General features: G+C 41.5%; 1 protein-coding gene across 1 annotated transcript in view; it reads right to left on the bottom strand.

The window, feature by feature from the left end:
- The window catches only part of SIRT5 (sirtuin 5), a 615,922-nt gene that overhangs the window by 390,361 nt on the left and 205,472 nt on the right, over nucleotides 1-20,089 (bottom strand). The window contains exon 3 of the mRNA XM_044064885.1: nucleotides 15,453-15,506. Coding sequence (XP_043920820.1) covers nucleotides 15,453-15,506 — 54 coding nt within the window. The remainder of the gene's footprint in view (nucleotides 1-15,452; nucleotides 15,507-20,089) is intronic.

The following is a 20,089-nucleotide window of genomic DNA, read 5'->3' as shown; positions in this document are numbered from 1 at the left end:
AAAATTTTTCGGGCAAAATCAGACGTTTAATAGTGCACTTGTTAAACCTAGCACAAAACAGACAACCAGTGACGTCATGGTCTGGGCCTAGGCATGGGATACAATAGGAATGGAAATCCTTATGAGGTATTTGCTTCCCACAAGAAATACAGTTATTAACTTTTACTGATATCGGTCTGAGCCAAGAAAAAGTTTCCCCAACGGGGGACTTAGCTTTGTAGAAGACTTCGGTTCTGGATTCGGAATGAAAACCTCAGGAGTCGGCCGACAGGCACTTGCAGACTGCTTTTGCTTCGGGCACTGCACGGCAAGAAAGACTAAAGAAAATGGTGTCGGCTGCATCTTATATACCCATCGCACTGACGTCAGGGAGAAGGCGACAGCAACAGACGCCGGACCAAGACTTTGGAACTCAGGCCAAGTGGGGAACCGCCTGATGGCAGGATAACCCAAGTGTAATGACTGCAGCAGTGTAACACGATGAGCATCCTCCAGCTGCCTCTCTGTCCAACCAGTGCTTTGTGTCCCTGCCCAAGTAGCTGATGCACACACTTTGAGATGAGAGTTATATACAAACATACAGACACTCCTGGGGAAGGCTGGCACAGGTTCTCCAACTAAGCCCGCTTCTCTGCCCAGGAAAGGTAGAAATCACTGCCACCAACCATTATTCATCAGCTACTAATAAGGCCCTTATCAAAGGGTGTCCAATTTTTCTGTGCAATATTATCATCATCTAATTAGTAAGTATGACTAACAGCAAGACTTATTGGAGTGGCTTGGACAGTATCACTATATACATGCAATGTACTCTAGAGCTTAAATTATCTCTACACAAAACAGCCACAGTTGAAAGGTTTAAAAATATTTAATAAATAATAAAAACACAAGACAAATCTCCTCAATTCAACACAGTGCTAGTCAAGAGTTCAGACACAGGAAAATGCTTAAAATAATAGTGTAGAATACACTGACGAATATAGAAAACAGCTAGTCTGATCTTACTATTTTCTATCTATTTCTAAGAGAAACAACGTTCTAAATAACTTACACACATACAGAGCAAAGAAAGAGAACTGGTGATGCTATCCGTTCTGAAGACGTATGCAAAATGCTCTGAGTCTCCCTCTCTGAGGAAGTTTTAAATTGATAATACATCACTGCTGACATCATTTTTAACAGTTCTGATTTAGCTTCCCAAGCTAACAGAAACTCAGAACTGAATTTTTTTTTTGTAATGTGCACCTGCAGGAAGCCACAGTAATAAGACATTATATACGTAAAATCTAGCAATTAACCCTGGTCTCAAAACAATAGAAAGACTTTGCTGGTCCAGACATCATGGCTTCGAGTTTGAGATCAGTAATACAATGCTCGACTTATCAGCTTTCTTCAGAGTGCACTGTGGTTACATTTCTGAAGCTCAGTCTAACATTTAGTTTAATCTTAACATTTAGTTCTCTCTTACATTTGTAAAACCAGCCTGTAGATTACATTAATATTTACAAATAACATAGTATTATTTACAAGATTCTATCTGGCTGGACTGGCAGCCTTTCAGTTTTTCACAGGACGGTTCTGGAGAAACCTGCTCTGGCTTTGGAAAAGGTATTGATCTTGTAATGTCTAGTGAAAGTGAATGGAAGACCAAATATTGGCCTCTAAGATAGAGTTTGAGTCAAGACCTTTTGAAAAATGCTCCAGAAGAGAAAACAGCTCAGACAGAATAAGTTTAGACTTGCCCATAGTAGAGACATCAGAAAGAAATAAGAGGGTAACCTACCTCAAATAGTTTGCTTAGAAACTGTAAGGTCCACCCCCCCATAAAGAAATAAACAGTTGGTCAGACTAACATATTTTGTCTTGTATAGGAAGAATCTAAGTTGCTTATCACCTTTATTTTTGGGATTGGAAAAAAATGCAGACAGATGGATAAATTGACAGAGATAATTGAATAATGTTTGGCATAAAAGTAGGGCTAGTTTAAGTAGTAGTTTCTAAACTGGAAAGTGTTGCAGATAATTTAGTTACTGTAAGTAGATGTATTTAATTTAAAACAAAAGTTTCAGAACTGTGCGACCCAGATTCAAATCTTTAAATGTTTAAGAGGAGAACATTGTGAAACAGATTTTGTTCTGTTAAAAATATTTGGAGAGAGAAAATGGTTAGTCCTTTGCCTTACCCTGTTCTGAAAAACTAGAAAAGAAAGAATGCACATGACAGGCTGTAACTCAAACTCTTGGCAGATGTTAAGGCCACTGATGACACTGTTTTGCAAGGTAAGGAATTTTAAACCTGCAGTAGAAGCTAGTTCAAAAGATGGATGGTTCAATTTCTAAAGCACAGAATTCGGGTTGCAGGGAGGAGGAATGGATGTCCTTGGTAGGCCTGATATACAGGATACTTTTAATAAGCAGTGAAGAAATAGGGGAAATAGCCAGGAAGCCAAATGCACCCTCACAGGGGTATATGCCAGACCGGAGTTGAACAGCTCTCACAAATATTTGAGTATAATGGGGATTTCCACCTGATATGGGTCCTGTCATCTGTTACGGCATCATACAGAAAGAATACTGACAAATGTCAGGCTCATCCCGGGTGAAATACTAAATATTTTCACAAACAAACAAGAGACAAATGTAAGCAACAAAGTAGCTCAGATTAGTTGCATCAAAAAACTGTACATTATAGTAAACAAGCAGAGTGCAACAAATATTTACATTAGCTTCCAATTAAAACATTAAATTATTTTATTTACTAAATAAAAACAAGGGAATTGTTATGGCTAGGCTTGTATAGGTCCTAGGGCCGATAGCCTAGTACCAACCTACGAACCTAAAGTGGGTAAACAGTAAAACTAAGTGAAACAGAGAAGTGGAAAGGAAGGAGGGATAGTGTGTTGGGTGATATTCCTTATGTTGAAAAAGGAGCAATTTCAAAAGATAAAATTATCTTTTTGCAGGTTTTCTAGCCTCCTTTATTATTTGTAGCACGTCCTCAGAGTAAATGTGTCTGAAAGGAAATAGAAGCCTATCATCCAAACAGTGACACTGTCTTTAGATATGAATGAATGAGACAGCCATTTGTACTGTGAAGTCCATCCTGTGGTGTGTAACTTGTGGTGATAGCCCTTAGCTAGGTGTAAAAGATGTACTGATGCTGTCTTGGAAGAAAGAGGGTCACCGATTCTATCTACAGATTGCCTTTCTGAATTTTCATATAGACCATTGGAATGAGAGGAAAGGGAGGAAAAGCATATAGGAAGTTCCTTTTACTGGGGGGGGGTAGATTAGCATAATGGTCAAGGTCTTTACCTCACAGACAAGGTCTGATTCGGACCTCTAGTTGTTGGATAAGCTTGCAAGAGTCTGCAAACTAATAGCCTTGTATTTACCTATGAAGGGATTTGTTTAACAAACTTCCTTGCATAAAGTTCTGGACAAAACAGTCTGGGCTATTGGTTCAGTATGGTGACAAAGAGATCTGTCTGGGGGGGGGTTCCCCACCAATGGGCAATCTGGAGGAAGACCTATCAGCTCAGCATCCATTTGTGAGGGTCTGCCTTGGATCTGCTCAAATCTGCCTTTGAATTAAGGGATATTGAAAGGCTGGAGATAGAAGTTGTGGTGTACTACAAAAGTCAAGCCATTATAGTAAGTCCACCCCATTTGTTGATATACCACAAAACTGTCTTAAGATTTCAGAAGGCTCAGGAGTTCAACAGTGATAAGAGTCGGGAAAGCAAAGATCACAGCTTTCATCTCTTGTTATATGTTTGCATCTACCTCGTTTGGACTAGATTTCTTGTAATTTGATGTCCACCGAACAGCCCCCCCTAGCCAAGATATGTTGAAACCTTTTGAAGGGGAGAAGGAACCTCTGGAATGACTTATTTGACTGATCCACCAAACAGAACTGCCTTCACAAAGTGTTCAATGCTCATACATTCAACTCTTAGCCTCCTAGGATGCTTTAATAAGCATATCTCTCAACTGTCGAGATTTTCACAAAATGTCCCAATTTTTGCCTCATATTTTTGGTCTGCAACTCAAAATTTGTGTGTGTGTGTGGAGGGGGGGGGGGGGTTGGCATATCACTGAAGACTGATGTCCACATTTGAGTTTTGGAGTTCACATCCTTCAAAATATACATAATAACAAATTCTTTCATTCTTGCAACTATGTTTATAAGAGTAATATTTAAAATGTCCCTATTTTTTTTACCTTAGTCCCCCCATTATTTTAAGCTTTGTCCAGATTTCTTGTGCCAGTAGGTTGAGAGGTATGTCCATAAGAGCTTGCCAAGAACAGAGTAGTTATATGCATCTTTGTCAAACCATTGCTACAGTGTTCCCTTAAATGCCTCTAGAATTCCAGAACAGATGGCATGGGAGCAGAGAAAGGATAGAGGCCTTTAGCTACTGCCTAAAAGGAAAAATTTCCATTTACTGTTTATAAACTTTTGTCATAACATAATTCTGTGAAGCTAATAAGTCAACAACCATATTAGGAAGCCTGGCATCTCTGGCTATAGTCAAAATTGAAGGAACCACCTCTGGCTATTGCTAAGACTGAAGGAAACAAGCAGTTAGTTTCATGGCAGTCTGATCCGCAGGAGTCTTTCTCGACAGGTGGGACAAAAAGGTCTGGCTACTGATCCAGCATCCATGAAGAATGTACTAGTAAAGGCAACAGAAAGGGGAACCATGTCTGCTGGGGCCAGGAGGGGGCAATGAGGATTACTCTGACCTTGTACTGTTTGGCTTTCTGAATGAATGCATTCATTAGGGGTACCAAGGAAAGGCATACAGAAGACCAAGGGACCAAAGCATCCCTCAGTGATTTCCCTGTGGAGGCATCAGGGCAATGTAATTGCTGCACTTGAGGTAGGAGGCAAAAAGGTCACAGCAAGCTTGGCCCCAATGGCTGAAAACTAATGTTGCCACTGCTGGATTGAGGGCCCACTCGTGAGGAATTAGGATAGTCCTGCTCAATAGGTCTGCTAGAACACGAACACCCAGAAATATGCACTGCTATCAGAAAACGGTGTGAAGACACTGCCCACTGTCAAACTCTCTTGTCCTCTTGACACAATGCCCCCTCCCACCCAATTATTGGTCCTTGTGATGCTTCCTTTACTGAAACATGAGGCTATAATGGGAATCCTCCCACAACTTCCTACTTAAGGAACTTTTAATGGTTATCCTTCCTGTAGGGAAATAAGTGCAGGACTTTTTCTCTTTGATACACATGGATGGCAGGACTGTGGAAACTTCAAAGATGTGCGATAATCACAAGATCTGAATTATGCAAGCAATAGGAAAAAATGGTAGGCTCAGAAACTGGATGCACTTATGAAATTGGAATGTGATGCTAAAGAATTCATAAGCTGCATAGGGTTTGTGACCGTCACCAAATGCAAGACAATCCAAAACAAATACCAGCGTGATTTGGACAACTATGAACTTAAAAATTACCCATTACGAGGCTTTCTGCTTAGTATCGATGCAATTAAGATAACCGTTTAGATAACCAAGAACAAATTCAGAAACAATTATATACATATTTTACAAGGATTAATTCTAACAGCCCCAGAAAGTAGATTTTTAATATGTACTAATACACCAGGTTAGTCCACGGATGGCTATAACTAAACCTGGTTATGTGGCACAGAGGGATGGAGCCCTTACTATGATACAGATGACAGGGAATTTGATTAGAGGCCATGGCCCAGAAGGAGCTAGTCAGGGGAGGGAGAGAAAAGTACAGTTGTGTACCTACCATAAATGTAGATGTTAGAGTGTATTCACTGTTGCAGTCATTACACTTGGGTTATCCTGATGGCAGGCTACCCGCAGTCGGCCTGAATTCCAAAGTCTTGGTCCGGCGTCGGTTGCTGTCGCCTCTTCCCTGACGTCAATGCGCCAAGGGTTTAAAAGATGCAGCTGACGCCATTTTCTTCAGTTTTTCTTGCCCCAGATGACAGGTGCCCCCAAAAGGGTAGGCTAAAAAACATTGCTAATAAAAACATGCACTAAAATAAACAATACCTTCATCTACAAGCAAATACACCACATAGGTTGTATAGGATAGAGAAATACAGGTAAGTCCCAGCAAAGAAAGGGGGATGGTGGGTAACCTGGACTGCAACAGTGAATACACTAACATCTACATTTATGGTAGGTACACAACTGTACTATGTTCATTGTGTTTCACTGTTGCAGTCATTACACTTGGGTTGATTCCCAAAGCTGAGGTTGGGCGGCTGAGTCTAAATAGAATTATGAGTAGCTATAAGGCCCTGCAAGACTGCAGTGGCAAAGCCTGCTCTGGATTTAGAGTAAAGAGGCAAGTGGTAGTGCTTAGTAAAAGTGTGCATTGAAGTCCAAGTTGCAGCCTCCAAAATATCCTTGGTTGGTACTCCTCTGAGGAAGGCTGCTGAGGTAGCTGCTGCCCTGGTAGAATGTGGTCTAATGCCCTTAGGTACTGATTTACCATGTTGTGAATAGCAGAAACGAATGCAGTGTCCTATCCATTTTAAAATAGTCTGCTTTGAGATAGCCTTTCCCCGTGATCCTGCAGCATATGCCACTAAAAGTTGCTCACTCCTTCTGAAAGCTTTAGTTTTGTCCAAGTAGAAGCACAGCTGTCTGTGCATGTCCAAAGAATGCAGAAGTCTCTCCCCTTTGTTCTGTGGGTTTGGGTAAAAAGTAGGCAAATGAATGTTTTGGTTAAGAGCCATACTGGACACTACCTTAGGCATAAATGTTGGGTTTGTCCTTAGAGAAACCCTGTCCGGATGGAAGATAATAAAAGGTTCCACAGCCATTAATGCCTGCAACTCTGAGACTCTTCTTGCTGAAGTTATTGCTAGGAGCAGTTTTCCATGATAAAAATGTTATGTCAGCTGTACTGGCTGGCTCAAAAGGAGGCATTGTGAGTTTTTCCAAGACAAAATTGAGGTCCCATGCAGGTATTGGTGCTCTCCTTGGAAGTCTTATGTTTTTGGCCCCCCTGAGGAACTGCCTAAGCAATGGATATGAAAAAATAGGTGGGTCTGTATTGTAATGAGCTGAAATGGCAGAGGCATGGATCTTAACTGATGAGAAGGATAGGTCTTTGTCCAGCATCTCAGATATTGTAAAATCTGTGGAATATTTGGAACAAGCTTGTCAATTCCTTGTGCCTGGTTCCAAGCACAGAATCTCTTCCATTTTTCTGCATAAGATTTTCTGGTGCTGGGCCTCCTGGCCACCAAAATGACATCCATAACCACTTTAGAGAGAGGTGTATTCTGAATGGTTACAGTATCCACCATGCAGCTAGATTTAGAGTTCTGAGTTGGCTGTGCAGGATCTGATTGTATTGTTGGGTCAGTAAATGAGGAATTTGGGGCAATGTCCACGCTGGGCCTTGGGACAAGCTCCTTAGGACTGGGTACCAGTGTTGGCGTGGCCAATCCGGGGCAATCAGTATAATTTGTGACTTCTCTTGTCTGACCTTTAGGAGTACCTTGGGGAGGAGAGGCAGTGGAGGAAAGGCATATACTGTAAGGTTGTTCCAGCTGAATGACAGGGCATCCACTTTCCATGCTTGTTTGTGATAAGTCCTTGTGCAGAATTTCTGAAGTTGGCAGTTGTGAGGGGAGGCAAAAAGATCTATGTCTGGGCTTCCCCATTTCCTTGTCATCATGCTGAAGATTTGTGGATCTAGTTTCCACTCGTGAGTCCATGAGGTTTCTGCTTAGTTCATCTGCTAGAGCATTTGTTTTTCCTGGCAGGAATTGTGCTTGCAGGTGTACTTGGTAAGTCAATGCTGTGTTCCACAAAATCATGGCTTGTCTGCAGAGGGGGTAGGAATGTGTGCCCCCTGCTTGTTTATGTACCACATGACTGTGGTGTTGTCTGTCTTTATCAGCAGCTGTCCTGGATGATGTAGGTCCTTGAAGGCAGTCAGGGCATTTTGTACAGCTAGCATCTCTTTTTGATTGATGTGTAGATGCCTTTGGCTTGGGGGCCATGTGCCCTGAATAAATTTTCCTGCCATGTGGGCCCCCCAGGCATAATCTGATGCATCTGTTCGTGTTTGCCTGGCTGTGGGTAACGTGAATGGCTGTCCCTTGTTGTGGTGACAGGCCTTTGCCCACCATCGAAACTCCTGTTGCAGGCAAGGAATGAAGGAAATTAATGATTCCTGGCTGTGGGTAACGTAAATGCCTGTCCCTTGTTGTGGTGACAGGCCTTTGCCCACCATCGAAACTCCTGTTGCAGGCAAGGAATGAGGGAAATTAATGATTCCAGGCTGTGGCAATGTGGAGTCCAGACACTTTTTAGGTACCACTGTAGTTTCCTCATATGCAGTCTTGCAAATGGAATTAGCAGAATGCAGGAGGCCATGTAGCCCACAGCCTGCAGAATTTTTCTTGCAGATAACTGGGTCTTTGTTGCCATGTTTTTGAAGTAAGAAGTCAGATGACTTTATTTGTCTGGCGTGAGATAAGCCATCTGGGCAGTTGTATTTAAGCTTGCACCCAGGAATATTATCTCTTGAGAGGGTACTAGTTTTGATTTATTTTCATTTACTGTGTACCCTAGGCAACTTAGTAATCTTTTTACAAACGCCAGATGCTTCAGTAGAAATGTCTTTGGCCTCTGCTTGAATAAGGCAGTCGTCCAAGTAGGGAAATATTTGAATTCCTCTGTCTGCAAACTACAATTACTGGTGCCAGGCATTTTGTGAAGACCCTGGGCGCAGTAGATAATCCAAAGGGCAGTGCAGAGAATTGGTAGTGCTTTGAGCCAGCTATGAATCTGAGGTATCTTCTGCAAGACTGTCTGATTGGGTCATGCAGGTATGCCTCTTTGAGGTCCAAAGCCAAGCCTTTTTGCCCAGCATGGGCAGAAGCTGCTGCAGAGTCAACATTTTGAATTTCGGAACATCCAGAAAAGTATTTAGAATAGACAGGTCCAGAATCGGTCTCCATGCTTTGTCCTTTCTTGGCACTAAGAAAAGTCTTGAGTGAAATCCTTGTTCCTGCTCTTGTTGTTGCACTGGCTGAATAGCCCTCATGTCCATGATGGATAAAACTTGGTTTTGTGCCTCTGCCCATTGATTGTGTGGCAGGTCTGGCATAACTTTTGCCTTTGAAAGGGTGTGAAAGTGGAACCTGTAGCCCTGAGAGACTATTTAAGACCCATTTGTCCTGGGTAATCATGTGCCAATTTTCTGGAGAAAGTGCTAGCTTTCCCCCTAAGGGTGCTGCCAAAAGATAAATGCTTGGCATTGGCAGAGGGAAGTCATTGGGACCGTTTCCTATATGGCTGTGATTTGTCTTCTCCGCTTTTGGAGGTAGAAGCACCCCACTGTGAGTCTGTATCAGCCCTGGGGCTGTTGTCTGTCTCTAGGGCGTCTGTATCTGCCTCTTTGTGGCCTGACACGGGAAAGGAGGGGGATGAGAACCTCTGATCAAAGTAATTAGGTCTTCGGCCATTTTGAGCATCTGTTTCCTAGGCATGGAAGTCTGTCCTGGAGAATGCTATAGTTGTTTTCTTGTCTTGAAAACAGTTTTAGTCTGTCTTTGATGCTGAAGTTGGCTTGATATAAAACTGTGTAGGTCTGAGAAAACCCTCCGAAGCCGATGCCTGCTCAGTGGCTCCGGACCCATCTGAGGGATTAGTTTCCAAAGGCCCAATACCTTGAGTATCCAGAGGCCTAGCTGTCTCCACGTGGGAGTCTGAGGCAGCCTGTGGCTCTGAGGTACTGGGTGTCAGGGGCTGCGAAAGCGCCTCACTGAGAACCGGCGACTGGCCTAGAAGAGGCTTCATCGTTGGTTCTGGACCTCGGATGCCTGTCCTTTTCTTTTTCCTGGCGCTTTTTATGAACTCCGATCGTCGGCTGTTCCGGCATTATGTAGTTCAACCTTCTGCCAAAGTAATGAAAAGCAAAACTGTACCGACGCTTAATAGTACGTTGGTTAAATCTAGCACAAAAAACCGACAACTAGCAACGTCATGGTCAGGGCCTAGGCAAGGAATACAATAAGAGTGAAAATTCTTACGAGGTATTTGCTTTCCACAAGAAATACAATTGTTAACTTTTTCTGGCTTCGGTCTGGAGCAAGAAAAAAGTTTCCCCAACGGGGTACTTAGCTTTATAGAAGACTTCGGATATGCAATTCAATTTCGAAAATCTCAGGAGTCGGCCGACCGGCACTTGCGAACTGCTTTTGCTTCGGGCACCACACGGCAAGAAAGACTGAAGAAAATGGCATTGGCTGCATCTTTTATACCCCTGGCGCACTGACGTCAAAAAAGAGGCGACAGCAACCAACGCCAGACCAAGCCTTTGGAATTCAGGCCGACTGCGGGTAGCCTGCCAGCAGGATAACCCAAGTATAATAACTGCAACAGTGCAACATGATGAACATTGAAGGGGTATGGCACACTTACCTCTCCCAGGAAATGAGGAGGGTTAATCACATTCAGGAGCACATGGAGTCAGTGTAATGACACTGGTGGAGACCACTTATGTTTCCCAAAAAAGGGCATGACTCTTTGGAGGGAATGCTCCTTGTGGAAGTCAGGGGACAGCCTCAGGAGTCAGCTCATTCCACATGGTATTTCGCAGAGTGCATGCAGGGGAACAGGGCAACAAGAACAAATTGAACTTCCTTTGTCAGCTGCCTATACAATGGCCTCTCCCAATCAGATCATACCCTTGTAATGGTGAATGGGAATGAATAGATCCATTTGGTAGGGAAGGGAATGATGATCAGCAGTCACTGGGGAGAAACGAGAGAAAAAAAAAAGAAAGGAATGATACCTAGAATTCAATAATTGCCAACACAAGCACTGAATTGTGTTGTTTTTTACGATGTTAACTTGTTCAACATATTCAACAGGTACATTTTGATCAACTACCTCTAAAGAAGAGAGTCTGTTTCTTCTATTTTCATCTAACACAACAATTCATAAAACTCTACATGTTCCTAAGTTGCACCAGAGTTGTATATGACACTAGGGTCATAATTTAGCACAACCTTGTGGTAGATATGAAATGGCTGATAATTATTAGGCATACACAATGACAATATCCTGTATGTGAAAGGAGTTTTCAGCATGATATTATGAGCCAGATGACATTATACTGCTGGTGTGACTACTTTTTTAATGTAATCAGTTGTATCAGGGGTAAAGCGAGGCACATGCCACATACTTTTCTAAAATGATTGCATATGTACAACAAAACAGATATGCGAAGACTTGAAATCCCCTGGCATATCTACCGCACTTTGTTTTATTAGCTGACAGACAAAAGTTTTTTTTCCACAGAATGGCTCGTTGGCAAAATAGTCTTTTCCTTAAGCCTGTCAAATCAGTTTTTTTTTTTTTTTTTTTTTTTTTTTAAACAGTACAGGACTGCAAAAATATGTTGCCTGAATCATGCATTATCAAGGGCTGGAGAACGGGTTACATTTTAGAAGCTGCTGTACAACTTCAAAAATCTTGACTATGCCCCTGCCCAACATTACACATCCTCTACATGCTACTGAATGGTCGGTGTGCTGGAGGAAAATTTCATGCATCTCCTCCATACGAGCAGGAGTTCTGACCCATATGAGTAAAAGTGCCACTGTATCCACTAAGCAGACCTGTAATACTCCTGTAAGCTTACTATACCTGTTCATTCTGTAAATCTGCTACACATATGACAAAAAATACATACCTGCCTCTATGCACAGTGCTGTATTTCTCAGTTACACACACCATTCGCCCCAACTCTAAACTAGAAATGAATGTGTACTACATACTATATTACCTCCACCATAGTCTGTAGTGCACCACATTTCAGTAACTAGTTAGTGTGGCTATCTACTTGATTATCTCAACCTGTTTGTACTATAGAATATTTCAATAACCATAACAATGTTCAGCTCACTCCCTATTACCCAAGCAAATGTGATGGGAACTTAAACCAGTAAATTGTCGCCTCACAGTACGAAGTTGTCCTGTTCGATTCTCAGCTGAGGCATCTTCTGTGTGGAGACATGCATGAATGGGCGTACCTTCGTTGAAGGTTGTGCATCAGAGCTGGCAACTCGGCACGTAAAAATCTACTGCCAATCATTAGAGGTCCGGAGTTCTGCTGTGGTGATCCGTAACCGGGAAAAGCCGAAAGATACAACATATATATATATTTATTTATTTATTATTTTGTTGACCGGGCTAGTCTAACTGGATATATGTCCATTTTCAGTAGAGGCCCAGGGAGAAAAGCTCCAAGCACTAGCAGTGACAAATACAATATTTAGTAAATAGTCAAGTTACAGTACATTGTCTGTGTTGGCAAGAACAAAAATAGTAATAAGTCATTTAGTAGGTTGACGTTAATACCAATAACAGAGAGATAAACAAAGACAACAATATATAGAATTTTTTTTTTATATAGATTACAAAGTAAGCATCAAAGAAATAGTTTGAAAGAGAAGTGTAGAGAGCAAGAAGGGGAATAAAATGTCAGTCAGGGTTAGAGCATGGACAAAGCCAGTGAGATTTAAGATGTTCTTTAAGATGTTTTAAGATGTTTTTTAAATTGGAAAGTAGAAGCAAGGGTGGATAGTTCAGTAGGAAGCTGGTTCCAGTTTTTACCTACTGCGTTGGAGAAAAGCGAGTCCCCATCTTTGTTTTTTGACTTAGTAGTAGCAACAAGGAGCTTGTTTGCGGAGCGTAGTGTTTAAAGATTTTTGTATGGTGTGATCAGATTAGTGAGGATAGGAGTATTGTTAGGGTGATACAGGATCTTTTGGGTGATAACTAGTTGTTGACAGAGTAGTTGATTTTGCAGTTCTAGCCATCCCAGTTGTTTAAGGTTGAGACAGTGATGAGTTCTAAATGGGGTACCAGTGGCAAATCTGGCTATATTATTATAACTGGTGGAAAGTTAGGTAAGGTTGTTCTTAGATTGGTATATATCGCAGAAGCATAGAACAGGGTAGAGATTAGATGGGTCTGGGCAATAGTCATTCTGGCTGATGGGATGAGGAAGGGTTTGATTCTGTAAAGGGTGCCTATTTTTTGTTAACAGACTTTATTGTAGAACTAATGTGGTCATCATAGCTAAGGTTGTTAGCAATTGTTACTCCTAGTAGACGGGTTGTGTCAGGGGTTATGTTAGTACCATTGTTTGAGGTAACTGAAGTACAGTTGAGGTGAGTTGGAGCAAAGAGCTGTAATTTTGTTTTTTGGGGGTTCAGGAGGAGGCAGTGTTGTGTGAACCAATATTCAACACTGTTGAATACAGTTTGAGAGGGATTGGAGAGAGGCTATAGTCTTGGCCTAACAAATTAAAGTAGTCATCTGCATATTGTATGCAGGTGACTTGAGGAATTTGGGTACGAAGATAGTTAATAAATAAGGAAAAGAGTAGGGGGTCCTAAGAAGGAGCCTTGGGGTCCTCCAATATTCACTGGGAGGTATGTAGAAAGATTGTTATCCCTAAGTACTGCTTGCTGTCTTTTTTCCAGGTAGGACTTAAACCATTGTAATGCTTGTGGGTCAAGTGATTGGGCTTTTTAGTATGTCTATAGGTATATTGTGGTTTACCATATCAAAGGCTTTTGAAAAGTCAATAAATAGTGCAGAGGAGAAAGTGTTGTTACGATTTTTGTTTATGGAGTCAGAAAAGGACAACAGGGCAGTGGTTGTGCTATGGAATGGTCTGAAGCCATGTTGGCAGTTGTCAAGTAGGTTATTTTGGAGGAGGTGGTCAAGTAGTTGTCTGAATGCATTTCTCCATTATCTTAGCTATTGGAGAGAGTAAGGCAATAGGCCAAAAGTTGGTGAGTTCAGTAGATGACCCACCTTTATGTAATGGGATGATGTGGGATACTTTCCATATGGCAGGAATTTTGCTTTCTAGAATAGTTCTATTGATAAGGATGGAGTAGGCTTTGGCTTTTGCAGCAATTTGCAGGTATTCAGCTGGCAGCCAGTCAGTAGATGGGGTGCAAGGTTTTAGTTTTTGAAGGAGATTACAGATTAGGGATGTAGGTACAGGTTGTATTTGAAAGGTGGGAGAAGGAGTCCTAGTGGAATTTAATGGACAAGTGGTCATACATGGCAGAGTATTGGCTAGGGTTTGAATGGCTTCAGTAAAGTAGGTATTAAAGGTGCCGGGAATCTGGTTGGAGTTACTATGGTTGAATCCTGCTGGGGCAGGAGTTGAAGAGTGTCCTGGCTGAAGAAGTTTGTTTATACTTGTCCAGAATTTTTGTGGATTTTGTGGATGGGTTTGTTGGAGATGAATGAAATACTCTTGTCTCTAAGAATAGCTTTCTTGGTGGCATTTCTTAACTGTTTAAAGTAAATGTGATCTGAAGGACATTTGGAGGCTCTCCATTTTGCCCAGATTTTATTTCTGAGGAGGATGTTTTGCCTAGTTTGTTTTGTGAGCCAGGGGGCAATTTTGGTTTTAATACGTGAAGAGTGATAGGGGGCGTGGCAGTCTAGGATTTGAAGAAATTTAGTGTTAAAATAGGTCACTGCTTCATCAAGTTGAAGATGAGACATTGGTGACCAGTCACATACTTTTTAATTTCAGAAGCTGCCCAGATTAAAAAACTTTTTGGAGCGTGAGGTTTTAAAGTTGTTACTAGTTGGGATATGAACTCTTTGTTTTTATAATATATATATATATATATATATATATATATATATATATATATATATACACACACACACACACTTGGGTATGTTCTAAGAACTTACGTGCTTTTCTCCCACTTCTACTTGCTGTTTACTTCTGCTATGATCCATCAATCTTGTATTACTCAAAGATTTTACACACTTCATTGACACCTCAACTTCATTCCTCCTTCATGCTGAAACTAGGGTCACGGGGGGGAAAGCATTCATTCCTACCCTCATCTGTTTAACTATATGAAAAAGGAATGATTTACACTACCCAGATGAAACAGGGTTCAACTCTCCTGACTACTACTGCAATTAGACAATGCTAACATCACTCCCAATAGTGCCTCAGTTCCACACAAAACCCAAACTTGCCACCACTGCACTACTTCCTAATTCAGTCACTGAAGACCAGAAAAAAAAGGATTCTGGTCACCAACAGCACCTCACAAAAGCCTTGCTGTAATGTCTACTGTAAGTGAAAAGTCAATCAAAATGCTTTTCTTTTACTACTCATGCCCTGCACTAGCCAGGTCATTTGCCCTAGGAGAGACGATGATAAATGCATCATGTCCCCAACCATCCACTCTAAGTGCTTTTGTGTGTGGCTGACTAACTCCACCTCCCCCTTCCCTTTCTCAGCTATGCTTTCTGACAAAACTTTTACCTTTTTTCACTGTCACTGGCCCTATTTTATATGAACTTACAGATCCCAAATGTGTTGCAAGAAATGCTAAAATCGGCAACCAAACAAAATCATACTGACCTTGGAAGTTCTTCCACTAGTATGTTAGCATCATTTGCATCAGTATCCGGTAATCTAAAAGGAAAAGACATTTTACTGCCTTCAGTTAGTCTGCCACAGATAACTGCACTGTAAATTGCATGCAGTACCTCATCAACTAAAGAAAGCCAAAACGTGATTGGTTAGTTAAAATGCATTTACGACTCTTGGTTACACAGATGGAGAGATATAAACTCAGTTTTCCAGTACATGCTACAGATAACACATTCATGACATTATTTAGGTCTTTATAATAATAATATATACAACTGACCAATGAAACTTTCTAATCAACTGGAAGGAAGAGACACCCAAATGTGGCAAGTCTTTACAGGATGCAAAGTCAGTTATAGTTTATACTGACCAACATTCAAAGCAAAATATGCACAGAAAAAATTGTGGCAGTACACAAGAAGGCAGAAATATTCCTTATCTGCTACAGAGTAAAGTAAATCATTTGTTAGAAACCAAAACACGTAAGGACTGAAAGGTATTAAAGTCAGATGCCTGCTGTCTTAACCTGCAACAAACTGTGTGTACTGTAAGATTATGCATACAACCCAAATGCATTTCATGAGTTACTGTGAAGAGGTTATTTTAGGGGGTATATTGTAGTTTTGGCATTATTTAATATTGATGTCAGTTATGGAATCCTTCAAGCGTTTGGGATCTATAATCTCCCAGGACTTGCGGTGGGAGACCAATGATCTTGATTACTATGATACACTCTCTCTAGCCCAGATTTCATGTGCTGATATACTGTATTACCTATCTGTTTCAAATTAATTAATTTTATTATCCCTATCCTCCCCCATAGTCTTCTTACTCCATAGTTCCTACAAACATACACCCTCGCTTCACACCACCCCTAGGCTACCCATTACTACACAGACTACACTACCTAACTGAAGTCTTTCCCTCTTGGAGGCTATTACTTCTCTATTTCAACAGTACCAATAATCTATTTTTGTTTCTTTTACAGCTTGCTAAACTACCCCAGACTTTCTACTTTGTTCTACATAGTACCTTGGCTTCCCATCCTGAAAGAGCTATCTCAACTGATCCTGCAGTCCTTTCGGAAACTACTGTGCTTCCCCCCAAGAACCAGAATATAAAAAAAAGAGTGCATGTACCAATTGTCTACTTATCTTAGCCCACTTACTTGTTTTTGACCCTGCGTGCGCTAGCCAGAGCCCAACACAGACCTAGGCTCCCTTTTGCTCCACAAGCTCCATCCTATCCTACCCCTCTGAGCGCTTTACCAAAACCATGTAATTACTCAGTGTGGTCAACAGGTGGCAGCATCCACCCTCTAATACATTTCTCCCTATTCTACCTCTATACCCCTGTGAATTCTCCATTTCTTCCTACCCATACACACAGTGCCCTGTGCTGCCTTATCTTTGTGTTTCTACTCCTGCCCTTACTGATTGTTTTTTCAGCCCACATCTTCTTTCTTCTTCTTGGCTCTTCCTGCTCCGTTCGCCCAGCGGGCTCACTTTTCTCCCCTACCCTGCCCCCAATTCCCACTCGCCCCCACTGCATCTAGATTTATACCTTAACTGCCACATCCACTCCACCTAGACTAATAAACTAACCTGTTCCCCACCCCTTACTCCCTAGCCCCACCCCACAAATCACCTCATAATATCTAGCCATACCCATTACAGCCATCCCATACTCCACTCATATCAACACTCTCCCCTGCCCAAACCCTATATTACCCATCATGCTTACAAAACCAACCTCACTTGTAACCCACATACTACTAAGTTTATCCTAGCTAACCTTCCTCACCAAACCCCTTAATACCATTCACTCCCCCCATTTTTATACAACAAATTCAATCCCTAAGCAACACACATACTTTTCTACCTTCATAAGCACTTATTTATACTTCAGCTATTCCCAACTCTTCCCCTTTAAACTCATTCCCACCTACAAGTACACCAGTCCAACCCTGATTAGCACTTCACAAACAAAATATGTAACCCTCAAACTAGACACTAAACAGTCTAAACACCTCTACTTCCATATTCACCAACTTACCACCACCTTTCTCTCTGGTGATATACACCCCAACCCTGGTCCCTCTCACATTCACACTTCAACTATCCCATCTAACCCACCTCCATCAGGAAAAACCCTCTCATCAGCACTGAATGCACAAAGTATATGTAACAAAATCCCCAACCTTCATGCCTGGCTTCTCCATAACCAACCTGACATACTGTGCCTCAAACATGGTTAAAGACCTCTGTAAAAGATTCTGAAATAACTCCCCCCCCCAACTACACTATCATTAGAAAATACAGAACCCACAAAAAAGGTGGTGGGGTTGGTCTCCTCTACTCTTCCTCCCTTTCAGTTACTCCATATACTAAGCCCATCCCCATTTGCCAACGCCGAGTTAATTCTGACCCTAATCCAGTTGAACAGGAATAAATCCATATGCATAGCCTCCCTCTATATCCCTCCTGGAGACAATACCCCTATCCTCGAGGATATTCTCTTGGTTCTCCACCAACATAACCAATGAGACTATAATCTTAGGCGACGTGAATATTAACTGGTCCTTTATTCAATCCCCCACTAACTCCCTAAACATAAACCTCTACAACTTTTGCCAGCTTATCAACACCACAACCAGACCATCAAAGGACTACTCCTCTGGAAGCACTCCTGACTGGATTCTGGTATCCCACCCACATCTTATCTCCAGTAGTGGTAACTTCCCTGACTCCATTTAGTGATCACTTTCCTATTTTCGCTCATCACTTTTCCTCCCTACACATCTCATAACATCATCTCTATATGCTCCTTAAAACACTTCAACCCAAACACCTTCTCTGACCTACTGAAACAATTCAACTGGAATCCTCTAAAAAGTCTTCCCCTTGATGAAGCAGTCACCTACTTTAATACATTTCTAAACCTTTTAGACACCTTTGCCCCCTTGAAAACTAAAAGAATTAAAAGCAACACCGCGTCCCCTGGCTAGCTAAAGACACATTAGCGGTCATGCACCTCTGTGATAAAGCCTTGAAACACTACCATAAAAATAAAACCCTAGTCACCCTATATGAATACAAAATGATCTGCAACAGAGTTAAGAAGCTCATCACTTAAGATCACAAATCCTACTATACCACACTCCAAAATAACCATAAGACGAACCCTAGAAAATTCTGGGATAGTATCTCCACTCTCTCTAACCCAGGCAAAAAGGAGAATCCTTGCCCTGACCACAATGCTTCTGATATCAACTTAGCCTCCTAATTTAACAACTTCTTCAATAACCAAATTGACATCATCCTTCTCAAATAACCTTACTTACTCAGCTACAACTTCCGCCATCTCATCCTCCTCAGATACTTCCAATTCCCACCTTCCTCACTTCTCTCTAAAACCCATCCCAGTATCAAGTATAAAGAAAATGTATTCAGAAATTAAAACCATGCTCCAATGCCCCCAATATCCCTTCCTTCTTTCTAAAGACAGCTGCAGAAGCCATTGCCTTCCGCATTTGTATTCTTATAAACCAGTCAATCCAAGAAGGCTACATACCCCAACTCTGGGGAAAAAGCCTACATTATTCCCCTCCACAAACGAGGAAACAATAATAACATCTCCAATTTTAGACCTATTCACCATCTTCTATCCCATCTCTAAACTACTTAAAAAGTGTATCCACCTACAACTATTACCCTACCTCATTGACAATCACCTACTAACTCCCACACAACATGGATTCAGGCCTGGTCACAGTACTACTACTACTGCACTATCCTTCCTTGAAACAGTCAAAGCCCATGACTCCAGCTGTATTGTATCCACCCTCCTTCTAGACCTTTCTAAGGCTTTCGATAACATCTCACACTCTTCTCCTATCCAAACTCTCTAATCTAAATCTATCACCTCCTTCTATCAGCTGGTTTACCAGTTACCTTTCCAACACGCAGCAAGCAGTCAAATGGAAGAAAGCCATTTCTCAACACTCCCACTTGTGTACCCCCCCAAGGTTCCATTTTAGGTCAGCTATTCAATATGCTCATAAATGACTTACACCGCACTATCCCCAATGCAAAAATCATCCATATGCACATGATTCAACAATTATCTGTTCTGCTAACTCCACTCCCATCCTCATAAAATTATCCCAAGATGCCTTCTCATCCATTATACAATGGATGTTAGATAACCACCTGGCACTTAATGCATCAAAAACCAAACTCATGATATTCACCCCTTCCAAAACCACAACTATCAACATAAATTCATTCTCCATAACCAGTCAGAATAACACTTCTCTTGAGATAGTATCCAATGCCAAACTGTTAGGGGTTCTCATCGACAACCAGCTCAAATTTGATACCCATATACATACAAACATTAAAAAAACACACCAGAAACTTGGTATGTTCTGCCACCACATTCACTACCTTACGCCATCTACTCAATTCCTTCTCGCTACCACATCTCATCCCTTTTCTCTCCTTTATGGTGCCCTACTCCTAATCAACCTACAATCTTCTATTAAAACAAAACTCTTCCTGCTACAACAAAATTGCCAAATTCACCACTGGACACAGACCCCCTACTCACCATTGTATTGCCCT

This window comes from Protopterus annectens, chromosome 3.part0, assembly GCF_019279795.1.
Source record: "Protopterus annectens isolate FY-2018-M chromosome 3.part0, PAN1.0, whole genome shotgun sequence".
Taxonomy (NCBI): domain Eukaryota; kingdom Metazoa; phylum Chordata; order Ceratodontiformes; family Protopteridae; genus Protopterus; species Protopterus annectens.
This window is presented reverse-complemented; position numbering and strand designations above follow the sequence as displayed.